Genomic DNA, 24,269 nt, shown 5'->3' on the forward strand with positions numbered 1-24,269 from the left:
ATGAACAGTGACGCAAAGTAAGTATTGCCACAGCCCTTTATTTTACGCAAGTCCCAGTCGTGTGAATATAACCCATAACTGGTCCAGTGGAAATCTACTTGCGAGCAAAAATGAGTCCACAAGACTTTTACCGCAAGACGGAAGTAAAGAGCAATTTGCTGGTAATATACTCACACCGCTTGGTGATAATTTCACCTATTTTAATGCTTTTGAACACCCGTACTAGTGTATCTAACAGCAGACCACATGCGATTGTTGTGACAGACGCTAGTCAGTCAACTCCGTGGTGATTGATAGTGCGTTTGGTTGAACGCGTTGCGTATTTTATGTAAAAAACTGTTTAAATTGGTACAAAGTGTAACCAACTTAGACACTGTACGTGACGTCGTTGTAGCCTGTTGCATTTTTTGTAGAGGTTGTAACAGGCCATGACCTATATAATTTGGCACGATTGACGCGACAATTAGACAGGCAGTTAATGCTTATGAATGTTTAATGCAAAGAGCACTTATTCTTAAGAGACGAAGAAGAAACGAACCATGACAAGTAATGGAATAACATGTTAAGGCGTGTTATTGGCGGAAAGTGACTGTGTGTTTTGTTTGTTTATTTAAGTTTGTAAACATGCAGAATGTAAACTAGTATAGTATATAAATGCTGTATGCAAAAGGCCAAATGCAGTTATGTAAATATTTAATTGTACATTACTTCAACACAAAGCAGACAGTATCTGTACAAGTTTTTTTGCTCATTCATAGTAGGTATTTATGGTGTTTGTAGGACTTTATAGCAGTCAAAATGCAGTCTATCTTGAATGTGGTGCTATGCTTGTTTTTAACAACTATGATGATTTCTTATTCAAACTCCACGTCAACTAAACATAAAGGTTTGTACAAGTTTGCATGTTTAATGGTTGAACAAATTAAAAAGTGATAACTTTTGCAGGCATGAACAAGCACAGTCCCCATCTGTCACCAAAGTTCAGTGGAAGTATAAAGCGTGATTCAAAACAAGTCATTTTGCGCCCTGCTCTGTTTGCTGTGGACAAAGATGCACCCCGACGACCGGGTAAATAATAAATGGTTTCATTGTTTTTCACACTTTTAGTCATTTCAAAAATATTGCGATTTTAATAATGTGACCTAATGAATGGTATAACTTGGGTAAAGCGTATTGATAGGGAATATTTGCTATTACAAAATTAGGGTGTTCATGACTTGAAAGTTAATTTAATCTTTATCTATGTAGGTTTAATTTGTGACTATCGCCTTCACCCTTTGGGTAATGACAGCTTGGACGACATCCCATTTGAGGTAAAGGTTGCAGATAAGCAAACTGGAGAAGGATTTATGTCTCTGAAGCCTGGAGCTGATTTAAGAAGTTGTGGAACTAGAACCAGTTACACATTTCAAGTGACAGCCTATGACTGTGGTCTCGGCATTAATGCTAAAGGGAAGAACATTCGCCAAAGAAAATCTCACAGGTGAGGAATCTTTTTGTAAACAAGTACATTTATATAATGTTGAAATAATTGTGAAGAGTAATGTATGACACATATGTGCATACACTGTTTGCAGAGTGAGTCAAAATAAATCACTTTTCCAGGTCCCGAATCACAGTGGTTGTTGAGGATGTAAATCTAAACAGACCGTATTTCCCTGTATTAAATTACTCCCTTGAAGTTGAGGGTCAAATCGACATCGGTCAACCTCTTGTAAGCCTAGAGGCACTTGATCCTGACTGTTCTTCACCATACAACAAGATTTGCGATTACACTGTTATCAAAGCAGAAGCTGATGTCTTTAATGTCTCAGAGGATGGTGAGAGTTTGTAAATTCAAGAAAATAATAAAAAAGTCTGAAGATCAAAAAGCAATCCCATGAGGTGCTTTGTTTGCTTACAAAACATTAACCTCAATATGTGGCAAATAATCCTCAGTATGTATGGGACAAGCGAGCACACTTATAGTGTGTAGATAAATATTTGCTTCTACATTTATTGATGTCTAGTCTGGTGTGCTTTGGCAGTTGTTGAACAAATATAATAATGAAAAATGTGGCGCATAATGCCTTTCTGTGTATGTTGGAACAGCCCAATAAAAAGGCTTTATTTTGCTCCACACATTCTGTGGACAAAACAATAAACACTTTTCTGGTATTTTCAGGCATACTTCTCTCGCGCAAGCTGACAAAAGCATTCCACAAGCCCAAGATTTACAACGTATCGGTTATTGCACATGACTGTGGGAGCAAAAAATCGGAGCCTGCTACAGTCTTGATCACGATCAAACCACATTGTGTTGCTAAATGGACAGGTGTGGATTTTAACATAGAATTATTATTTAAGATGTGATTTCATAAATGTTGGTCCTGACATCTACTGTGTTGTGGGGTAAGTAAAAATATTGATTGATTGGTGATGGTTTCTTATGAAGCTGTACAGCCGTTCTTTTATTTTGACAGGTCCCAAATCAATATCATTATTGGCCTGACATATTTTGTGCATGTACCAAAGGTCACTAGTTTTCCTTCAGGGGTTTCTGCTCTCATTTTACTTCTCAATTTTCTAATAAATATTTCAGGTCCTGCTTGTGCTGTAAGATGTGCATAATTCATGTGGTTAATTAATTGCCTTTTGACATCCGATTACCCTTTGACTGATAGATGTAACAAAGTGTGGGTCTTCCAGAAGCAAATCCCTGTAATGCACATTTTTAACTATAACATCCTTGCAGCAACATGTTTTCGTTGCATTTAAGCATTTAATAACAGTTCATTCTAATAGAATGTGACAACATTATAGCATGAAATGTCAATGTACTTATTGTCACAGCTATTTTTAATGAAGAAATTTAACACCAAACTAACATAATGAACAGAAAATGTCACAATCTGCATCCCTGCACAAACTTTTGTTCCATTGTGGCATGAATTTTTTATGTGGATCATATACACCTCTCACCACTACCTTTCCAGATGTTCTCTGGGGGAATTAAAATATAAAAAAAATCCTGGTTTTCTTTAAAAACTAATATTATGCAATCTGTTAATTCCTTGATTACGGAGTAAATTGATTTTAAAACTTTGTTTAATGCAAATCTGATTTTATTTGTAAGGTTTCGAAAGTCGTGTGGAGTTCATTTCAACACTTTCAAAGTCCGTGCCCATTGTTGAAAATCCACAAATACTAACCTGCATTCCAAACAACTCAATACAACAAATTGACATGGCAGTTTCCCTCGATGTCAGTGATGTCCTTGCCCTTACTGGGTGTGATCGGGACACATATTCCACCGCAGACAGCAGAAGAAAGTGCTGTAAGTTTTTGGACAACCAAATATTTTACTGTCTATTTGGAAAATTGTTTTGTTGTCCTAAGTTTTGATGTAACAAAAAACTTTATTTTATGTTTCCTCCAACAAAACCTACATCAGTTAACATGTAAACTGTATTACTTGTGACAATATGCATGCCTTTTTTGTACTTGCAGCCAGAGAAGATAAGCAATTGCTTGAACTGCTGCCATCTTATGTTGAATATGACAACCTCATTAGCCAATACTCTGCTGATACCAACCACCTCAATAGCTTACCAATTTTAAAGGTAAGTGAACATAATTTTTTTTATGATTTGTATTGGGTTGCATATTCAGGTAAATTATTATTGGACATGTTGTTTTTTCAAGGCTTTTGTTTTACTGTCAAATTGGTTTCCTGTATTGTATGGGCATAAATTTTGCATTAAAGCAATACAGTCTATTGGTATGCCCCTGGGAGGCCTGCTCATACATGGCAAGCAGAGTTCATTTTCTGATCCTGATGTTTCAAGGGTGTTGCCATTAACCTAGTTATGTGTTTAACAATTAGCCACAAATCTTGTGTCAAAAAATATTATGGTATAAATAAAATTCACACAAACATGTTATTTCAAAAACTGAGCTTGTGTCGCTTATACATATATCAGTGGTACTGTTTTGCCCTTCTTATGACAGAAAGGCAAAACATAGAAAAGGTCAACTTGGGCTCATCAGTTCAGCCTTCTGCCACGGATAAATGGAACCCTATATCCGTCCTTGACGTATTTTCTCGTGCTTACGTCACTCGCCACCACGATTGAACTGTTTTTGCCTACCTGTGCATTGAGCCACCCAAGACCACCACCACGGTGCTGGCGTCGCGTTTCTGTCCCAAAAACGTCTTCGGATGTCGATCGTCGGTCTGTAAACTTGTGGTTTTAAACAACGTTTGGTGGATGCCGACCCGTAACTCCAAACCATGTTTTCGCCAATTTCGGCGTGTCTGACTTTGGAAAAGCTTGGTGCGTGGTTCTAAACGTCCCAGAAAAAGAATGATTTTACAAAAAAATATCGCAACCTTTTAATTGTGAGAAGGGAGCCACGCCAAAATTCCTGACAAAACTAAATGAAAACAATGCAAACCATTGCGTAGAGCTTGACCCAAATCCCTGCATCAAAAAGTTGTTTTTGTAGCATACGCCAGCTTCGGGATACTTGAAACTTTGGCAATCAATCCTTCAGAGCGTTAACGATCCCTTAGGCCTTACCTTCTATCAACAAGCCTTCATGTGAAACGCTTCAATCACAGAGGGTGGTCGCCCACAACGGCGGCAGAGTCTACGAATTCAACGGCTTCGATCAAGCCCTGGACGTTCTCGAAAACGGGGTTTCCTCTGCCCTTGGCGCGCTGGAGCTGACGTCAACTTTCGCCGTGTCTTTCCGGATGTTCCTTGACGTCAACCGAGACACCGACGAAAAGCAAGTGATTCTGAGCAAGGCTGACAGCCGGGGTAAGCACGCCGAGTGAATTAAGCTAACGACAGATGTCATATGATTGTGAATACGCTCGATTTGCAGTGTAGACGTATCCGTTCCCACCTATTTCTAAACTCCACTCATGTCAATACTTAATATTAGCTAAATGTCGCGAGACCTAACCCATTTAAAGTCAAGCTAGTTAAGGATTGATGGCAAGCTTGCGGTTGGGCGCCGAGTTTTATGTGTTTCACAAACATTATCTCGTCTTTCTATTGGTTTCTGGACGTTAATGTATATGACCAGCTGCACTGATGAGACCTCATAGGTCGAAACACTGGCCATCTGTATACAGCTTACACAATTAACAGTTTATGTATATAATGACGACATTTTTTAGGATTAAATCGACAACATCTGTCGGTGTACGTACGTCACTGTCACGTGATGCTGCTGTTACGCAACGAGAATGGACGGAAGGGAGAACTTTCACCTGCTGAATGGCACTGGAAACTGTCCAAAAACGAGGTGTTTGTGAAATCCTGCATGTCTGTTTTAAACTTTCATATAGTACGTTTATTTTCCAACGCCAGTTTCAAAATCGTTTTTTTCGGGAAAGCTGGTCTGTATTAGGATAAACAAAATGCATTGTGTGACAGACAGATTATAGAGATTTTATGCTTACCGGTGAAAGTGGGCAAAAACGCCCGCAGAAGCTTAAACTCGAGGAAAGATACAATGGATTATTACGTCACACTTGTTTCAAATGCGTCTTAGTCTTATCGGGGCGGTGGCGTCTTACGACTGGTGCTCCTGCAACGCGATATTAATAATGAAAAAGCGTGGGCCGACAGCTTGCGCAGGTCTGCGATCGATTTAAGCTCACCGCTTCGTCCTTGTACCGCCAAGCTGCACCTTCTTAACGCAGGAACACAGAGCTGCATAATTTATCGGACCTCGTAGACTCCGCATTTGTATGGTTCATGTCGGCAGTAAAGCGTTCGTTGTGGCCTCCAATGTCGCACCGCGTGTACAAGGTGAAGTTTACTATCGCAGTTATATGCGTTTGTCCCTTCCCTCGACCCACTTGGTCGCATCTTTTAGTATGTATTACGTCATCGTCAAATACGTTGACAATTCTAAAGCTTCAAAATGTATGTTCTTAATTTTGTTGGGCCACAGCGCTATCGAAAGTGTGTTTAATATATATTCTCGTATATAGGATTGCGACAACCGGTGGTACCGAATCCTCATCAACATAGACTTTCCGAACGTGACGTTATATTTGGACGGAGCACCAAAAGTTCCATTCCTAATTGCGGACGATTACCCATTGCATGCTTCTCCATACAGCGCTAAGTGGACCGTCGGCGCCGCTTGGGCAGGTAGGCCAAACCTGTCGTATCAATTTCCTGATACAATGAACAATAATTTCTCGTGCAATCTTCGAAAAAAAAACGTTTAATCCTTCATCCTGCCTATATTATAGGATCGTTTCTATATGAACTTTCCCTAAAATTAAATAGATGCCAATAGAAAAAAATCACGTGTTTAACAACATTCGCAACCCTGTTTTTCCACTCACAATATATTCCGGTCATGGATTTTCCGAACTTTTGGGCAACAAATATTTCCCTGCAGGTCGGGATTCGAACTATGTTCAACATTTCGCCGGTAAACTGTCAGATCTGGTCGTCCACGTGGGTTTCGTGGAAGAACCCGAAGTATTGCAATGTGTTGATAGGTGCCGGGAGGGCTTGCATCTGTGGCCACGAGAGGAACTTTCCAGTGATGCGGGAATAACGCAGGTGAGATTACAGGGTAACTGAACTCCCCCTACAGCGCAATATGTATGAATAGTAGACATACCAGATTGGTGATCAAGGGTTTTTTAGAAAGGAAAACAACGTAAAACTATACGTTAAATTGAGTCGCAGTGTTACTTAAAGATCACGTGAAGATTTGTGTGTTAATCTAATCGTAGTAAATTGCATTAAATTGGGAGCTTACAATAGTTTAAGTACTATTTAGCAGCTATGTTTGCTTTTCTTCCTCACTGCCATGCAATAATCACAATGTTAAGCGGACTCGACCACATAATCCCCCCTCCCCCAACCATCTAGGAAATTGCCTTCGCTACCCACGCAGACTACTAATTACCAAATCAATGCTCAAAGCTCGTGTTTCTGTGACCGGGGAGGTTTTGCGGATTTCGAAACGATCAATTTACAATCACGATGAATTGCGATTGGCACTGGGGCCTCAAAGATGCTTCCATATTTTCCATTGAGTGACGTTTGAAAATGACAAGGGCTCCCATAGGCATTTTCCTCGAGATTAATCGAACGTCGCGATTCTGTTGTGATTGTGACATCACCGTAGCTTTTATGACGTGACAGAAGATTGGAATTGTTTTCGTGGGGAAGCTTTGTTCCTGGAAGCCGAGAATCCTTGAACTTTTCGAGACGGATTTCTTATTTTCAGTTCCGCCACTTAATTATTAAAAGCTTGGTTTGTATATCCGGGCGCTAGACGCTCATATTCGTCCCATGTTCAGTATTATCTGGTTTTTTGTTTTAGTGAAATACTTGTTCAGGCAATTGTCTATTTCATAAACCTGTTGTTGCTTTCACGCCTTCACGCATGAATTAGTAAATGTTCGAGGACAGTACAAAGTTTTACCCACCCATGAACACAAACACTCTCTCTGAAAGTACAATTGAAAAGCGATTTCAGTTCGAAACAAAGTGGTGTTTTTATTCCCATCTACAAAAACGCCTTCGTGTGCCCTGGGGGCCAAATCAAATTACATCTCGGCCTTCCCAGAAGGTCTGAAAACCTCCTGTTCTCAGATAACTCCACCGCCAACCTTTCGCCTTAAAACGGCTACGTAATGCTGTCGACAACGGTTGACTGCACAAGCGTATTGGTAGAGAAAACTTGCGGCGAGATCGTTCGGCCCATGCGGATAAGAGCGGTTTCACAGTTCTTAGGCTTGTTTGTAAAACTGTATGAGCGCGGAAGTGTGTGACGGAACTTCAACAGTCAGGAGTCGAAAATTCACTTTCCGCCCGGTTTTTTGGTAAACGCTCTGTTGCGCAACATCAAAGGCAAACCCAATTTATGAACTATTTATGAATCCTGTTATGAGTCACAGACGCTTAGGGCTTGGTCACCCACACAGCATACCGGGTGGAAATTTGAGAACTGCTCTGTCGTGCAAATATACGTCTTATTTCTACTAATCTAAGCTTTTATGGCGCTCTGTTCAACGTTTAAGGCATTTTAACTAATCATTATCAGCACGTAATCCTCATCAAATTAACAGATTGAAGCTGCATTAAATAGTAGAAAATGACCAAAAAAAGTGAACACTTATTCCTTGATATCACTGCCTTATATTTTGCAGGACTTCGAACCTGAGTTTATTTTGCATCTATCCTCCAATGGAAGCGACACGACCCAAATTGCGTCCGCTCTGAGCAAAATTGTTTACTTCAACAACAGAAAATTTCCGGCCACCGGGAGACGCCGCATCAACGTTAAAACCACTCTAACGTGAGCTTATTTACGAACATCAAAATTAAGATGAAGGATTTTCTGATAAAGGAAAACACATCAATCACACGAAATTTAAAGCATAAATTGTAGGGTACTTATTTAATCAAGCGGAACAGCTATATATTGATTCCAGTTGTTAACATGATTAACCTCCTTTTACAGATGCACGACCAACTCCACCAGGTGCCCGGTGTTCGATGACGTCAAAATGTACGTCATGGTGGTTTCCCCGCCCGACCCGAAAATAACTCTGACTGGCGGAGGCCACATTGCTCGCTCGGCAATCGACATTGCCACCAACAGCGCCAACGTGCGGTTGTTCGACGACATTTCGTGCTTGACGAAAGTGGACGAAGGTCGGTAGAATGACGTAACCATTTTTGGTAATGTAAATTGACTATCATTCGTATCTGGGCGACAGCCGACAGAACGAGCGACTTCGCCGAGGGCAGCGTGGATTCTTGCGTCATAAAGGAGCAATGTGACGTCGATGGGATGGCGGGAAGGTTTGCTGTCCACCCCAAACGACTCCTGGCGCAGCACGGTCTGAGCATGGAAACAAGACCGAACGGTGTTGTGCTTCGGGGTATTTACCGACTTTTTGCGCTGTATATCACAAATATGAAAGCATTAATTTTTCAATGCCCTTCCAGGTATACAGAGCTTGGCCGTGTACGAAAAAGTTCTGCGTTCGGTCACTTACCACAACCCTAGTGCCGAAGATTTCGATGAGCGAATTTTCACTTTGACCTGCTCCGAACTAAATGGGCGTTTCCATAGCAATGAATACGAACTGGTGGTAAGCAGTACACCCACAGGCTCCCTCCTAAAATTTAAAATTAAATCTAAAGAATTAGTGAAATTGCCATGTAACATTCCGAGAATCTGGTCGAAATTAAAGGACTTTTTTGCGCAGATGACGATTCTTAGACCTGGAGTTTCTATAGCAACAGCGAAGGTGTCGGAAGTGGTCGAGGAGACGGTGGAACCACCACAGGCGGACGCACCTTACCCAGCCGCGTTGGTGGCTTCTTCTTACTTCGGTTCTGTCGATCTTAAGCAGATGCCTGAGAATGGTTTTAAGAAACTCACCGCGGATCACAGTTTCGGTTTGTTGCTTGTGTTGTATCTACGACTCTGAAGCGAGCAAAGTTATCACGCGTCCATGCCAAGCGCAAAAACTTTTCGCCAGAAATAAAGGTAGTAGGTTCCGAGGGGCGTTGTTTTGGGTCAGGAGTTCAACCCTCCTCAATCGAGTAACTATGGCCACATTCATGCTTAACTAAATGCAATATCACGTGTTCTCTTGGTCGCTATTAATGCCATAGTACTCCGTATATAATTAGCCTGATTTGTTTCGGTTTCTAACCTTTCTTCTCCGCTACACTCAGGTCGTTCTTTTGACATCGCAACGCCGGCGATCGTGATCGGTTTGTGTATCGGCCTTATGGCGCTCCTGGTGGTCGCTGTTGCTGTGCACGCGCGGTCGAGAAGTGGCGCCGAAGAGGTGTCGTATTTCGACGAAGGCCACATGGAAGAAACAATCGAAAAAGTGATGAATGAGGAGGACCTGGACTGGGACGACTCGGCCATGACAATTACCGTCAACCCCTTGGAGGTTTATCGCCCTGCCATAATTTATTCGTCTTCCATCGTTGTCGTAACACCGATTTGTCATTGCAGGAAAACCACGTAGCGGACGCCGATGAAAGTGGCGACGAGTTTTCTGAAATTGAAGATGACGTAATGTTGGATCAATCGACGCGCAAGGGTGTGAAATGGGTGACGAAGTCTGATGACGTAGGCTGCTCGTTGCGCGAAGACGTTCGCCTCTGGGACGAAGATCCCAACAGCAAATACTGACGTTTTTATTCGTTTGTGTGGTCGTCGAGTGTACATATCTTGGTTAAGTGTCGTGCACGTAAAGTGGGTGTCCTACATTTCTGACTTGCCATCCACGTAACCAGTAAAGTCAAGTCTAGTTTTGCGTGAAAACTTGCGCCGCGTTTTTTGTCGTTAGCATCCATTTCCGTGATTTCATAAGTGCAACTGAATGTTCCATCCTTAAAAACTGGAGTATGACTAAAAAAAAGGTGCTGCTGTACAATCAGTATACGTCTCTTCGCATGTATCATTTTACTACCCTTTTATAACAATCGATGCTGTCATTGGTGCATTTTTGCATTACCTGTGCGTAGTATTATATCCGTGACCATGTAAGCTCGCTCACTGTGTACGCGTCAGTCCAACATTTGTCCAACTATTCCGAAATCTTTACAGACTTACCTATTTTCCATACCCTTACATCCGCATGACTTTTGCTATGTTGCCAATCTTGTTAGCAGTATTTTTGTGTCACAACCAACCAGTCTTCAATACCCTCTTGAGCCCAATACTTCTTTCCTATGTTGCTGTGCTGACTTTTATTCTTTGCAGTATTTGTTATATATAGCAGTAGGCTCTCGCGGCCGTTTGTACAAAACAACGCATTGCAGTGTTAACCGTCGAACGACTGTTTTTTCTTCAGGCTTACGAAGGGCCGTTCAGCTAAGTGCAGAGCTTGCTTTTTGTCAAGTTAAGATTTTAATTGAAAACTACATTCAGCGCACCTCAAACATTTTGGGAAAACACCAAAATTAGTTTTATGTAAACAAACAAATCTAAACAACATGCGACCACGTTCAACTTCGTGCCTTTACTCCGGATGTTTGCCAGCACAAAGAAGTACGGCAGGCCTACATACCTGCCTTAGTTTGGAGACAGGAATCGGTTTCAAATCGCACTGGCCGACAAAATTATCTAATTCCATCATTCCCCTTATATTCATGAATCATGATCACCACAACAAGAAATTTTAATGCGCTTGCATTGAACAAACTTGCTGTTGCGAAAGTTTCAAGTAAATCAAAAAGAACTAGAAATCAAAAATTGCAAATTCAGTCATCGATTATTGCTCCGGAAAGTCAATTTTACGGTGCAATGTCCACAGAACTGGAATGTTGGGTGCCTGCGCCAATGGCAGCATGATTTCGAGTGGTCAGTTTGTAGATCAGTGTCAAAAGTTAAACAGGGGTCGGATCTCTCACAATAGACGGGGAATGTCGGGAATGTCATACAGCGGCAAATAAAGCAAATTTTGGTTGCAGAAAAACATCAATTTTCGATTGGAATTGGCATAAAAAATCACAGTGATCGCTGTTTCAGGGTTACATCTTCTCTTCGATTGACAATCCACATCCCTCATCTAATTAAACTCCTCCATAAATCGACCTTCATCCAGCTTGGTCGTCAGTTATTCGCAAGCCTCGCGACGTAACCTTACAGCGCCGCGGCAACTTTTGTGAGCATTTGCGAGTAGTCTTGCGTCAGCTGAGGCAACGCGATCATCTCCTGGCGCGCCACCGAGTGGTTGGAAGTGCCCACGTCCATGGGCACATCGGTGCCGACCGACAAGTCATCGTCGTAGAAGTTCATTCGGCCACTGCCCGAAAGGCCCAGCAGGCCGAGCTCCTTAGCCCCGGAATCGCCCAAGGAATTGTTGTTTCCATTACTGTTAAACGACACTAGGGTTTCCAGCTCAGAAGCGAGGGACATTTTTGAAGTCGCCGAGTCGATGGCTGCGTAGGAGGCGCAAGAGGGCGCGCGAGAGTGCGAAGGACGGGCGAGGTTGCGACGGTCGATCTGCAGCTTGGGAAAGAGCTTCTCCGTGACCGACTCCATGATGCAGGGATTGTCGTCGAGTTTCAGACGAGGGGATGGCATAACTCTAGCAGTCCGCTTTGGCCTGAAAACAGAACTTTTTTATCGTGGGCAAAACGATTTCGAATAAAAAAACGAAAACGCCCGGCACGTCAGGGTAAAAATTAAGAAGTGTGTGTACAAAGGTTTTTGGCTAACATACGTAATCCCTTGTGAACTGTTTCGTTTTGGGTGTTCTTTTGACATATTTATTCCTGGACTACAATGTTTATAACTAGCTATATAACGAAGGTTGTTTATTTAAACATATTTCAAAATATTGCCTCATAAACTTATGCACTGTAAACAGCAAAATCGTCTGTTACTGAGTTTATTGCAATTTATCAAAACTAACTGTATTTTTGTCATCAGAAATCAACACTGTGAATGTTTTGTGTAAAAATAGACCAATTCCGTAACGTGTAACACGCTAAAAACACGTTTTAAACCAGTAGCCTACGCTCTATCTCTGTTTTTATCATTGATCACACAAAAACCCATCGCCACCACGACGAACCTCTATATATTGTGCATATTTCGATTTGGAGAAGCGCGAACCGTGGACCAAATATTGATGGCGCAACCCCACGCGACCAAAAACTCCGCGAAGACAATCAATACACAACCTCAGAACACGCGCCAAGGAGTGTGGACAAGTCGAGACGGGACGCAGTTAATGTTTTACTGGCGTTGGTTTGTTTCTTCGCTACGGCGACAAACACAAGTGGCTACGTTTTAAATTTGGCGGGAAAGACAAAGTTGCGTAAAAGTAAGTTTTTGCACGTTTTGGTGATGAATTTTACTGTGTTGTGTAATGACCGCACATCGTTGGAAATGTTATTTCAAAACAGATCAGTGGAAAAGAGCCATCATAAACATTGAGAGTTGCAGACAGGTGTGTTTACTGTAATGACTTACAAAACTCTCATCAGTGCAGCTGGTGATTGAGGCTTGCTTTTTAAACACATTTTTACTTTAAGCTACCTTTCAGTCAATCGTAGGATACCCAACTGGGTGCCAAACAACAGAGACAACCATCGTGAAGTTTTTTTTAGATCTAAGTGTTTGTATTACGTCATACAGTGCCCAATAAATAAATGCACGTCGACAAACAGAATTTGCCATAATATATCCACAAAAAGCGAGCAGTCACATAAACTAAACACAAAACACCAACATCAACCCACCTTCCTCTGCGTACTCGAATCCCCGTGCTGCGATTTTGCGGCTCCACGGGTTCGAAAAGTCGCTGGAGGAGCTCTGGATCGTTATTGTGGATGACCGACTGTCCCTCCTCGTAGCCCGGCACTTGAGGGCGCACCATTTCGTCTTTAGGAGGTGTCACAGGGCGAATATCTGTCAGTCATACAATAAACAAGGATTATTTTTGTACACTGCAATCTTAGATTTGAGTTTTTTTGCTTTTTCTGTTATTGGCTTTGATTCAACAATCCCCTTTCCGCAAATCACTTTTTGTGGGGTTATTTCACTATTGTCAGATGCTGAAACAACGGTGTGGCGTAACAGTGTCAAATAAAATGTTTCAGTGAGCCGCCTGTAACATTTTTTATCAGACCTATTGCACATTATTCTTCGACGTAAAACCAATAGGAAGACTTAGGTTGGTTATCAGAATATTTTGTCGGCGCAACTGCATTGAACCTCACCTGTGATGTCATTGATTGAACCCTGCTTGAAGAGGGGAGGCACTGGGGGCAAGACGTTGTAGGGTGACGGGTTAAGTTTGTTCGGCTCCTGCCAGAATGATAACGGCAAAGCACGAAGTCTCATAGGTAGAGGATCTGCACGAAAACACACGATTACTCATTTTACTGACCTTCCTCTATTGATGTATATGTATATGGTATTTAACTTCTGCTCGCATTAGATTGATTACACCAAAAAAGATTGAGTAACAAATGGACACACCGATCATTGCAGGACGTCTATGTTATAAGGATGTTATGGTAATTCTGGTCGGTTATGATCATGTGGAAATACCTTTCAACACGGTTGCTCATTTTATTGGCTTTCCAATATTGATATATATGTATGGTATTTAACATCTGCTCGCATTCGATTGAATTACACCAAAAGAGCGTGGGGCAAAAAACGGATTACTCAAAGTTGCAGTCAGAAACATTAAAACGATTCTATTTGAACTCCAAAATAATGTTTTTTACAGGTAATTTTGACTGCGACTCGTACAAAAGATACGGCTGTAAAAGCTGGTACGCAAGACCGGTCCAACCTTGCCCGGTCACGTGATTCCAAACGCAACAATAAAGACAGTGTCACAACAAGCTATACACACGGAACCCAACACTGCACCTCGGTAATAACACCCATTGTTCGCTTCCCCGTGACCACGAGTTCCAAACAGTCGCGTTCCTTTTAAAGGGTCGGGGTAGGGTGACGTCACTTTTTAAGGTGCGGCTCAGCCAAGATCGTTTGAGCGTGACTTAGCAGTAAAGTTTACTTTCTAATAAGATTGTATGGCCCGGGAACCCGCAACACTGTTTGTATTACGTTGATTTATTTGCTATGACATGCCTGTCAAATTAAAAAATATATGTATATTTCCAAACCTGTTTGAACACCTAAAGAACTCTTAGTGCACAACATTTTAATCCATTTAAGTGCAAAATTTAATGTTAACCAAACGTATATGTTTAAAAGCCTCAACGACAAGGCAGATTTTCTCTCATCAATTTTGGTAAAAGGAAAAGAAAAATTTGTATTGACATTGTTGTATAGACATATGTATTGTGCAAAGCTGTACGGTGAACTGCTTGACTGGTTGTGTAGGGATATGTATACGTAAACAATAGTGTTCTATAAACTAACCTCTCTTAGGGTGCGGCTTGCGCGGGGGTGCTGGGACAACTGGGGTTTTGCTGGGAACTTTTTTACCACCAGAGTTCTCTCTTTGACGTAGGCATTTCTTGCCCTTTCGAGTGGTGACAACTCTGTGGCCGCGATGGCTGTGAACTGATTTCCCACTCGAGGCTCTGTGAATGAGATATATTGTCCACATGTTGTTTGTCAAAAACTTTTCTTCGCCAATAAATAACCACAAATTTATGTGCAATAAAAAAACACACAACACACACCACAAGCATTATCTACTTCCCACATAACAGCTACAACGAAGTTGAAGTCTTAGGATATATATATATATATATAGCACATCATCTTCACATGAACACTTCGACAATGCCACCAAAATTTAATGCAAATATTTAATACTCCCTACCTGGAGGAGTCACTTCTCCTTGCACTTCCAGGCGTCGCGCACGAAGTGTCCTTTGGGGAATCGGTGTCCTTGCTTAAACTCCTTGGTGACGTCATCGAGTCGCACTCCGAGTCATCTTCGTCGCTGGATGTCACGCAAGTGGACGAAGATGAAGATGATAGGCTGCAGGGAGCGACTCGCTTGCCGCCAGACGCGGGACGAGTTCCCGAAGGGGGCCGAGTCCTTGATCCAGGCCTACTGTCACTCCGGAAGGCTGGAGTGCCGTTACTGGTTGGTGGAGGGCTTATGACTGATGAGGCCAAAGAGGAGTACGCGGAGTCGTTGCCCACCGTATCTTCGAGATTATCCGGGGATTCGTCGGCCTTTGGCCACGGAGTTACCGACGGTCGGGGTGAGTTTATGTTAAGGTCGAATTTTAAGGGTAGGTCGTCGCTCGGCTGAATGGGGGTGGAGTGACGCGGAAGACGGTCACCGCTATCCTCTTCATCTCCTGACTCCTCCTGCACCGGCATGCCCTTCCTTCGCTTTTCGTCTTTGACCATGGACTGCCACGCCACTGTCAGCTCGTCTTTTGTGACGTCAAAACATTCAGGAGACAAGCAATCATCGCTGACTGGCGTTTCTGTCTTGATAGCAGCTGCTGGGGTAACGGTGGAAGCCGGCTTCGATGAACCTGTTGATACGGAACTAAATCCCGGTTTTCCGTGCTCTGACAAACTTTCCGTTTCCTCCGGGGCTTTGTTGGTTGTAGACTTTCGCTGGTATCTTGGCTTCGTCGGTTTGGGTTCCGCAGTCCGTCCGTTGCTAACGAAGACGAATTTCGCACTTTCACTGTCCACTTTCGATCGCCGCGAAGTCGTTTTGTTGACGTCATTAGTGATGGAGGAGTTTTCCACTTTCATATATCGCCTCCTGAGCTTACTGCTGGTGATACGGGTCAACTTTCCGTCCCTGGGCGAGTTAGGTAGCTTCGGCGGCGCGGGTGCCGCTGGTCGCTGCAGCGATCGTGGCGACTCTATGACATCATCGTTCTCCCCATGGCTTGTCTTTGTGGGGGAATTGGAACGGACGTCTCGACGGCGGTGGGAAATAATTTGCGCAGGAATTTGCGACGAAGGAATGTTTTCACGCCAGGAGTTGTCGACAACGGCTATGTAATCGTGGTCATGGCTACAGGCGTTTGCCATGGCAACGCACGCCGCCGACGCCCCACTCGCAGGCGACAAGGGTGAAGTTGCGCAGTCCGATGTCGACTCGCTTCTCTTTGATTTTGAAGTTTTCACGCTTGCACGGTCACGTGACGCAGCGAGACGATCCGGACTTTCGCAGTCATATTCGCTTACGTCATCAATCGGAGGGCACTTGTACAGTTTCGATTCGTGATAAGGATTTGGTGACATCTTAACTGGTGGGGGAGGAGGGTTCTGCAAAACGGTCTGATGACGACGATGCAGTTTGGGGGTGATGAGCAAACGGCCCCTGGCCAGGCCTTCGCTGGAACTCATTTTGTTTCGGTGCAAGAATCAAATGCTATCACTTAAATGCACTGCAAACAACAAATACTTGCATGGTAAAACGATAAAATTGAAGATAAGCATACGCAGTGGCCGATAATCTCGTACAATCATTACCTTCAACAAAAGTAAACGATGTCAAAACAACAACAGTTTATGTAAACATGTCAGCTTTCTTTCACACAACTCGGCACAAAGTAGACTAAACAAAGCAGCCTAACGTGAATCGTCTGTTCCAAACCTCTTACCATATATTTATGTACATGTCACCAAACCTCCAGTCAAACGTAACTGCGCGGCACTCAAGCTTTGGAGCGCTGAGAAATTTGATACTGGCCGTGTCGCAACTTTCCGCGCGTTTTTTGTTCCGTTCTCCAGGGCAATAGACATGTTTGTAGAAGTTGGCAGATGATCGCATTGCGAGGAAGCGACGTTTACTCATTGTTTATTCATAGGCGAGAGCGCACAACCTTATAGTACGGACTGGAACAAATTAAAAATTTAATACACGGCCCGTAGCACCTGCTGTTGACGTCTGCAAACGATTGACCTACCGTCCTACACCAATGCCAGGTGCTGTTCGTATGTAAAGAACGTTTTTAATCAGCAAAAAAATCAAGAGCTCAGGAACATATGGCAAGGAATTGCTGCTTTAAACATTAACACGTAACACTTGATATATGTTGGAACGCTTTATTGTTTTTTGTGACATACTTTGTCACCATAACCCGATGTATTGAAGATTTTGATAATTTATATGCCTAATGTAATAACGATTTGGATAATTGTGTCCTATTGCATCCAATTTACTCACATTGTACAAACAAATCCAATAACATAAATTTTACCAACAAAACTAACAATTTTATTTTCACCCAAAACTTCAACGCATACCTCATATATAAGTTAGAACAAAACAACATATCTCAAGACTAAGTTTATTCCGCTTTTGTCAAAAATGCAAAACAAAATATGTAGGCTACCACAACAAAGTACACTAATCTCATCTTACAAGTCGAGCTCACAGAACTTCCAAATCGAACACACTACTAGCCAGACGTCGAGTTATGCTCCGTTAAGCCCAGAGGCATTCACAGAAAATCGGCGCAAGCAACTCATCTTTTTTCGTTCAAGCAAGCGGAACAACGAAGCCTAAATGCGCCCTATTAGGCCAACTGGCTACCAAGCACACGTCGACTGATTAACTGATAAACCGTCTTTGCAGACTTATGGAACGCCTTGTATTACGTCACAAATATTTAATGTTAGGCCACTGATTATTTTATTTTCATGAGCAAATGTTCCATTGCGAAAATTTTATGTCAACCTTTTTGTCAGTGATGTTTTTGTTTCGTGAAAGTTACACGATTGTCTTCATTACAAATGTGGAACTAATAAATTAGCTTGTACGAAAATCGCACAAAGGTCCGGAACCGCAAGCGATTGTTGAGTGCGTCGAGTGACTGCTTGACCAAAATTCAATAAATAATTGAGCGCTTCTCTCCCAGCGTGCCATTGTTGAGAAGCTAATTGAAGTACCACCATATACGAGGCCGAATAATGTTACTGCAGTTTTAATGGCGTTGACAAATGATATCAGTGAACGTAGTTGATCTGGGGATTATAACATTGGTATTTTAAAGCAAACGTGTTAAATCAAACATCATGCGGGACTTAAATCAGCTTTGAGGCAATGTTAAATATTGTATTCAAAAACAAGAAACCAAAGCTTCCAGTAAACATAGTTCGAAACATGCAAGTAGGATGTGAACCGGTCCACCGAGCTTTCTCACGCATATGCACACTTCAGACCGTAACCGTGATCAAACATTTTTCTGATAAAAAAAACTTTCGTTTCCGATCCTACTGTCGAAAAACTCATACAATACATGGCTTTTGGCGTCCTGAATAACCATTGTTTAACAATGTTATGACGCACACCTCAATAACGAGCCTACTGTCGTCACAAGAAAATCGATCCCACAAACAGCAAACAAAGGATGAATTCTATTTACTCTTTGTTAAACAAATTCAATCGTACGACTTGTGATATGTGGCCTCACGTAAGTACGCGGCTTTCCGTACGGCAGCTCGTACCTGTCTGGCCGTTCAGTGCAGCTAAAACTTTCAAATGTTAAATCCAACGTGATCCTGCATGTGGTAACCGAATTTATGTCCTAAAATATGTGGTCAGAAATTAGCCTTTTAAAGAAATGTTGACTTTTAATAACTCTGCGGTTTTAGGCTATTGTGGTCGCAATCTTTACACATCTGCAACATGATTTGTAATGTTTTTGTACATAGTTAGTCTGTAATATAAGACGTCTCTTCCTTACAGTTGCCAGTAACAATAAATTTACGCTTCGCTAACGTTGTCTTCTCTCAATGGAAGCGAACACGCAAACATATGTTCTGGAGGCCAACCGCATTATGTACCATCAGGGTAGTGGGGTTTATAACGACTCATGGCACAGATTATCTGTGATGGAAACCAGATATCCATCTGCACTCCGACGGAACGAAATTCTGCTTTTAACCACAACAATCGTGCCAATTTCAACGAAATCTGCAGCTCCTGGTCAGATTAACTAATTCCCTGCACCATATTCTTGCAACACACTTGAACTATTTCTCATAAGCTTCCAGATTTTTGGCGCCAATATTCTAATACCACGCTGTCTCATATAACTCCTCAGACGAGCAAACAAGATCACTGTCGCAATGATACGGCGTGCCAATAGTTCTATATACCCTCACATACTCAATGCCCTCATGTTTACAGTGGCGCTGATACAGCGACATGCGTAGTACACTGCTCACCAACTACACCAGCTCCAACAATCATGTGCTCAGCAAGTGCCCGGGCAGATCAAGTGGCCTTTTGTCTGTGATAACGCTCTCCGGAAAAACGCCCTTTTTTCTAAACTAAACGAATCTGCTGGCATCAGTTATCATTATTGCCTGATGCCGTTGTTATTTTTAAACTATAGCTCTGCAATAAACAATTGAAACCAATAATTGAGCCATATTGCAAAATGGAAGAAAATTTCGAGGTTTTGTGACAACCAGTCGGTCAGCGAATTTATGGCACTTGCGCGCACTGATTTCTTTGTTTTCGTCTCCAGCAGAGAAATAGGTCTACTGTGTCGTCGCACTCATTTAAGACTAGTTTTGAACATGTCAATATTAATGACTGAAATGGACCAATTAAACAAAAGTTTTAAAGCTGCATTTCCAACCTAACTGCCCAAAAATTATGCTTGTTCTAGAGCTTCCAGTAAAAAAATTATTAAAAAGAACCCAACCAACAATATTGCTGAAAGTACCTTGCAAAAAGAAAGCAAAAATTCACAAAACGATATCACAAAGCTTAAGTGATATTTTAACCTGAGATGACTTGAGTTTAGTGATGCGAATGACACACTTCTGCTGGAAACAAACAACAATTTATCAAATGTGCCGGTTGACGCAAACAGTTACACCTGTTTAAGCATATTTGAACGCCAAATACATGTCATTGTGGTTTTCCTCCTGCTGGCTCTAGTTAAATTGAACACAAACCCCAACCTTTGCCTGTTTCCTACCATCTCTACACAAGTGCTTCAACTGAAACAGGGCTTGGAAACCGGTGAGCAATCAAGCATGACAATCGACTCATTTATGTTGCTTAGCGACAGTAAACTGAGCTGACATACGAATAAATGGTAATCTGCCAATTATGCTCGATAAACTTCTGTTCAAAGCATGTTCCAACAACGTTCAGAATATTCACAATATTTTGACAACAAATACATATTTTGTCTTGTTTTTGCATAATCAACAGCAACCCATTTCATTGATACTTTTTTCTAATTCTCGGACGACTGTTATTTTCGAACTATTCAAAATTTTGTTGATTAGTTGTTAATATTTTAGGTTATTAACTCCATTTCTTTAGGTAGACTTAAAAAAATATATATTTTATGTGCGTTTTAAAAAAATTCACTGTTTTCGCCGTTCTCTTAAAAGTACTCTAAAACGACTGCGGGTGTTACCGTTAAAGTAGTACGTGGCTTTTGGAAAAAGTAAAATGCAAGTGTGTCGCCTTTACTTTATTAGGAATTTTTTTTGTTAAAACATTGACAAACTTAGAATGAAAGTAAAAATAACCTCACCGTGCATGGCTATGCTGGTGTACGAAGCCAGCAAGTCAAACGGTCAAGTAGAAGGGTATCTTTGTGGGGATACGACCAAGGAAACGACGCGGCAAATCACCGATTCCAATGTAACAACTACAACAGAAGATATTCTCTGTAAGCGCACCAATTTGTTCAATTTTGTTGCCCTTCTTTGTTAATGATCCGGTTTCAAGCTTTTTACATTTTATTGTTTATATAAATTGCGCACAGGATTTTTTAGCTACATTGATTATGTGTGCACTAAAAGCACTATATGTGTCAGTTAATTTTTTGTATGGGTTACTGAAACAATACCGCAAATAATGCGTTTTTTCCAAAAATCTATGAGCAATTTTATAATTCACTTATAGTTTACACAAACACAATAGTTATTTTTTTTGTGTAAATTCAATTGATTCTGTAAGATTTTTATACCAGCTTTTGCATTTTTTAATGACTTTCATTCCTTTTAGCCATACACTATATCAAGCCACCATGCAAAGACATCTTAGGGACAGTAACGAAAGATGCAAGTACCAATGGCAACACAACAAAAATTGTTGGTCGATTCAAGTTTTGTAGACGCCCAGTGTTAAGTCTGACAGTACGTGAAAAGGTATGTAAAAAACTTCTGACAGTTCCAGTTTCTCAATGAAATAGTTAAGGTTCCAGTTACATACTAATGTATATTCCTAAAACTGTATTTTTTTCAGTCAAATCATCGTAAGTTGGTTCGGTGCACAGGAAATGGTGATCGGACAGTCACAATTTTAATGCAAGAAGCGTGGGTGGAGATGCAGTCAACTTATGCATGGAGATGTGTTGCTTTCATTGAGCAAACAGGGTAGGTGAAAAACACAATGTTGATAAAAGACAAAGAATCTTATCTCAGGAAGTTAGTTGTTTTGATTTTGTGAAACCACCTAATCACATGTGTACAATTATTTATAATTATCATTTAAAGGCCTAAAATTATGCCCAAAATGCAATTCTTAAGAGTGCTTTTATAGTTGTAAACTGCACTTCTTTTTGTAGTTGGTACAAACATATATGTGTCTTAAAAAATTGGAATCTAACTAAGTCTGCAGTTGTATGTTTACTGCCATGATGAATCATGCATGCAGAAAAATGCTTATATGTTGCAGGCGATTTGTACCCATTCCTGTAGAAATTGTCAACCTGAAGGCGACCACTTGTGGAACATATAAACCGTATCCCAGCATCCACCAGGAAGAGAGGTTACCCCAGGTCAACAAAGCCCTTTCAACTTTGGAAGCCACTTGTACAGGCACCACCAACAATTCCATGAATGTGCTACACATGGTTGAGGCAACTAGGTAAGTCCTTTCTTATGAGGTTTACTATTTCGAGGAATTCTTTTGAATGAATATGTTGCAACACTTGCCGAAAGCCTACAACTATTGTATTTCAGAGCTGTTATTTGGCACTCAATGTAAGTTAAATTAATTAAAAATGTAAGTAGCTGCTTTTACTACTCATAAGCCTTGCAATTGATTCTTAAATTACAGTAGTTGGTTTAATTCAGTGGGTCCCAAACTGTTATGAGTGTTGTATGTAGTCGCATAATAATTTAAACAAACAAAAAGTTGAAATGGAGGTAAATAGCAAAAATAAAAATTGACATATTATAAAAGGGTACTTGCTTTATTGAATTTTTACTCACTACACATATATATTTAATGCGTTAAGTCTTTCCAATTGCACTGCACATGAAAAAGTTGGGAAAACAGTGGTTTTTGTCGTTACAGAAGCTGTATATCTGACCTTTTTTACATTTATAAACAATGTCAATTGCAGAAAAATGAGCAGTGACATCACCAAGTCATTGGACAACTCAGTAACAATTTTAAGGGTCACAGAAGCTGCGTTGGAAAAAGCATATGCCGAAAAAATCAGGCTTAAGCGAAGGATACTGGAACTACAAAGTAACACACATGAATAGATTTAGCTGTTAACTTGACCACTAAATATTAATACAGTGTAGGGTAAAGGGCCTGTAGTCTTTACAGGTACAATGCTAAGCATACAAACAATGCTCTAATTATAACAAAACTGTAGTAAATCTTAATAAATAGAGTAGACTGTAACATGATGAGCTATTAGATATATTTTTTATTCACCAATTTGGTAACTGTTTTAATTTCTGCTTAGAATAGTCACACAGTACATTAAATAAACATAATAATCATTTTCTTGTTTTAAGGCCGTAATAGCTCTGTCAAACCTGAACAAAGTGAGGAACCGAAGGATGCATTTCATGATGAAGCAACAGATTCCAGTGACTCTGAAGGCTCATATGGATGTGACAAAGCCAATGAACTTCTTCAGGAATTTCAGGAAACCCCTTCAGCCAAATGCAACAGCGTTGCCACAACTGAATTTGATGATAAACCTGAATCCAAAAACAGTTTGGCCACAGTGCAGACTCCGGTTGCAGCAAACACCAAGAAATCCCCCGAGGACCTTTTTGTAGGGCTGGTCGACATAGCCAAAGCAGACTTGGTTAAGAAAGATTTCCCAGGTCAGGATCTTGTGGTTAACTTGGATTCGCCATGCTCTTCAACAAAAAGGCCAAAAGATGAAGGAACATGATAAGGGGTCAATAACCTTTGGGGAAAAGGACAAGGACTAAAAAACGTAAACTGAACTACTGAGTTTTTTCATACTTTAGGTTTATAACATTCATCAGAGTTACAAATCATATGTCATATTTATATGGTGTGAGTATGCTAAGAATACTAAGTGCAGTAAATCATAACTGAACTTGCCACAAGCACTCTTGGCTTTCTCTGTTTCCTTTTATAAGGTATTTATAACCACAATAGAATTTGCAAGTTGAATTTTTTTGTTTTTTTGTCATTTTTATCCATATGTGAGGAAACAGTTCACTGATCACTAAATGTAAAAGCCACAGTTAAGAGTTCAAAATGCCATACATTATTGCGCTTACCACATTCATTTTATGTAACTTTTGACATATTAAGTACTTACTTGTATGTAAGGATTACCGAATCTTCACAATAAATGCTTATTTGGATTCCTTGTACCTTTATTTAATTCTGTACATAGAGGGAAAGTATGTACTTTTTACAACCTCGTGAAACTGATATATTATACAATGTCACTGAAAGTGATATATTATAGTAAATATTAACTAATTGTTAGGATTGTCAAGTAAACTACTAATTACCTTTGTTGTAATGTGTGGGATACCCTTTCATTGAACTCTCGCATTAGGTACTTGTTAAAAGT

General features: G+C 41.0%; 3 protein-coding genes across 3 annotated transcripts; 2 read left to right on the forward strand and 1 right to left on the reverse strand.

The window, feature by feature from the left end:
* Positions 1-756: 756 nt before the first annotated feature.
* LOC145902131 (calsyntenin-1-like) lies at positions 757-10,836 on the forward strand. The gene is made up of 18 exons (XM_082990000.1): positions 757-886; positions 946-1,068; positions 1,249-1,483; positions 1,606-1,820; positions 2,165-2,314; positions 3,116-3,316; positions 3,490-3,602; positions 4,604-4,805; positions 5,171-5,298; positions 5,993-6,155; positions 6,412-6,578; positions 8,180-8,328; positions 8,494-8,687; positions 8,753-8,917; positions 8,985-9,130; positions 9,248-9,440; positions 9,723-9,949; positions 10,015-10,836. Exons 1-18 carry the CDS (start codon positions 799-801, stop codon positions 10,192-10,194), a joined length of 3,039 nt encoding a protein of 1,012 aa, XP_082846126.1. The 5' UTR covers positions 757-798; the 3' UTR covers positions 10,195-10,836.
* Positions 10,837-11,165: 329 nt separating this feature from the next.
* LOC145902468 (uncharacterized) lies at positions 11,166-16,867 on the reverse strand. The gene is made up of 5 exons (XM_082990446.1): positions 15,326-16,867; positions 14,917-15,080; positions 13,737-13,871; positions 13,257-13,425; positions 11,166-12,115 (listed from the first exon to the last, which is right to left on the reverse strand). The coding sequence occupies exons 1-5, from the start codon at positions 16,828-16,830 to the stop codon at positions 11,650-11,652; spliced, it is 2,439 nt and encodes an 812-aa protein (XP_082846572.1). The 5' UTR covers positions 16,831-16,867; the 3' UTR covers positions 11,166-11,649.
* Positions 16,868-20,904: 4,037 nt separating this feature from the next.
* Positions 20,905-24,045, forward strand: LOC145903312 (uncharacterized). Its single transcript, XM_082991388.1, has 6 exons — positions 20,905-21,131; positions 21,470-21,612; positions 21,710-21,840; positions 22,142-22,333; positions 22,815-22,942; positions 23,221-24,045. Exons 1-6 carry the CDS (start codon positions 20,972-20,974, stop codon positions 23,607-23,609), a joined length of 1,143 nt encoding a protein of 380 aa, XP_082847514.1. The 5' UTR covers positions 20,905-20,971; the 3' UTR covers positions 23,610-24,045.
* Positions 24,046-24,269: the final 224 nt, after the last annotated feature.

Source organism: Ascidia mentula, chromosome 5 (assembly GCF_947561715.1).
Source record: "Ascidia mentula chromosome 5, kaAscMent1.1, whole genome shotgun sequence".
Lineage (NCBI taxonomy): Eukaryota > Metazoa > Chordata > Ascidiacea > Phlebobranchia > Ascidiidae > Ascidia > Ascidia mentula.

What these genes read in the sequence shown, in the direction of transcription:
- LOC145902468 (XM_082990446.1), bottom strand. Translation starts at nt 16,830, where the DNA reads ATGAGTTCCAGCGAAGGCCTGGCCAGGGGCCGTTTGCTCATCACCCCC. An exon ending in CAAGCCGCACCCTAAGAGAG is followed by an intron (nt 13,872 to 14,916) that starts GTTAGTTTATAG and finishes GTTTTCGTGCAG; the next exon opens with ATCCTCTACCTATGAGACTT. An exon ending in ATTCGAGTACGCAGAGGAAG is followed by an intron (nt 12,116 to 13,256) that starts GTGGGTTGATGT and finishes TTCTGTTTTCAG; the next exon opens with GCCAAAGCGGACTGCTAGAG.
- LOC145902131 (XM_082990000.1), top strand. Translation starts at nt 799, where the DNA reads ATGCAGTCTATCTTGAATGTGGTGCTATGCTTGTTTTTAACAACTATG. An exon ending in GCAATGAATACGAACTGGTG is followed by an intron (nt 9,131 to 9,247) that starts GTAAGCAGTACA and finishes TTTTTTGCGCAG; the next exon opens with ATGACGATTCTTAGACCTGG. An exon ending in TTACCGTCAACCCCTTGGAG is followed by an intron (nt 9,950 to 10,014) that starts GTTTATCGCCCT and finishes TTGTCATTGCAG; the next exon opens with GAAAACCACGTAGCGGACGC.
- LOC145903312 (XM_082991388.1), top strand. Translation starts at nt 20,972, where the DNA reads ATGAAAGTAAAAATAACCTCACCGTGCATGGCTATGCTGGTGTACGAA. An exon ending in GTCTGACAGTACGTGAAAAG is followed by an intron (nt 21,613 to 21,709) that starts GTATGTAAAAAA and finishes TATTTTTTTCAG; the next exon opens with TCAAATCATCGTAAGTTGGT. An exon ending in CACATGGTTGAGGCAACTAG is followed by an intron (nt 22,334 to 22,814) that starts GTAAGTCCTTTC and finishes TGTCAATTGCAG; the next exon opens with AAAAATGAGCAGTGACATCA.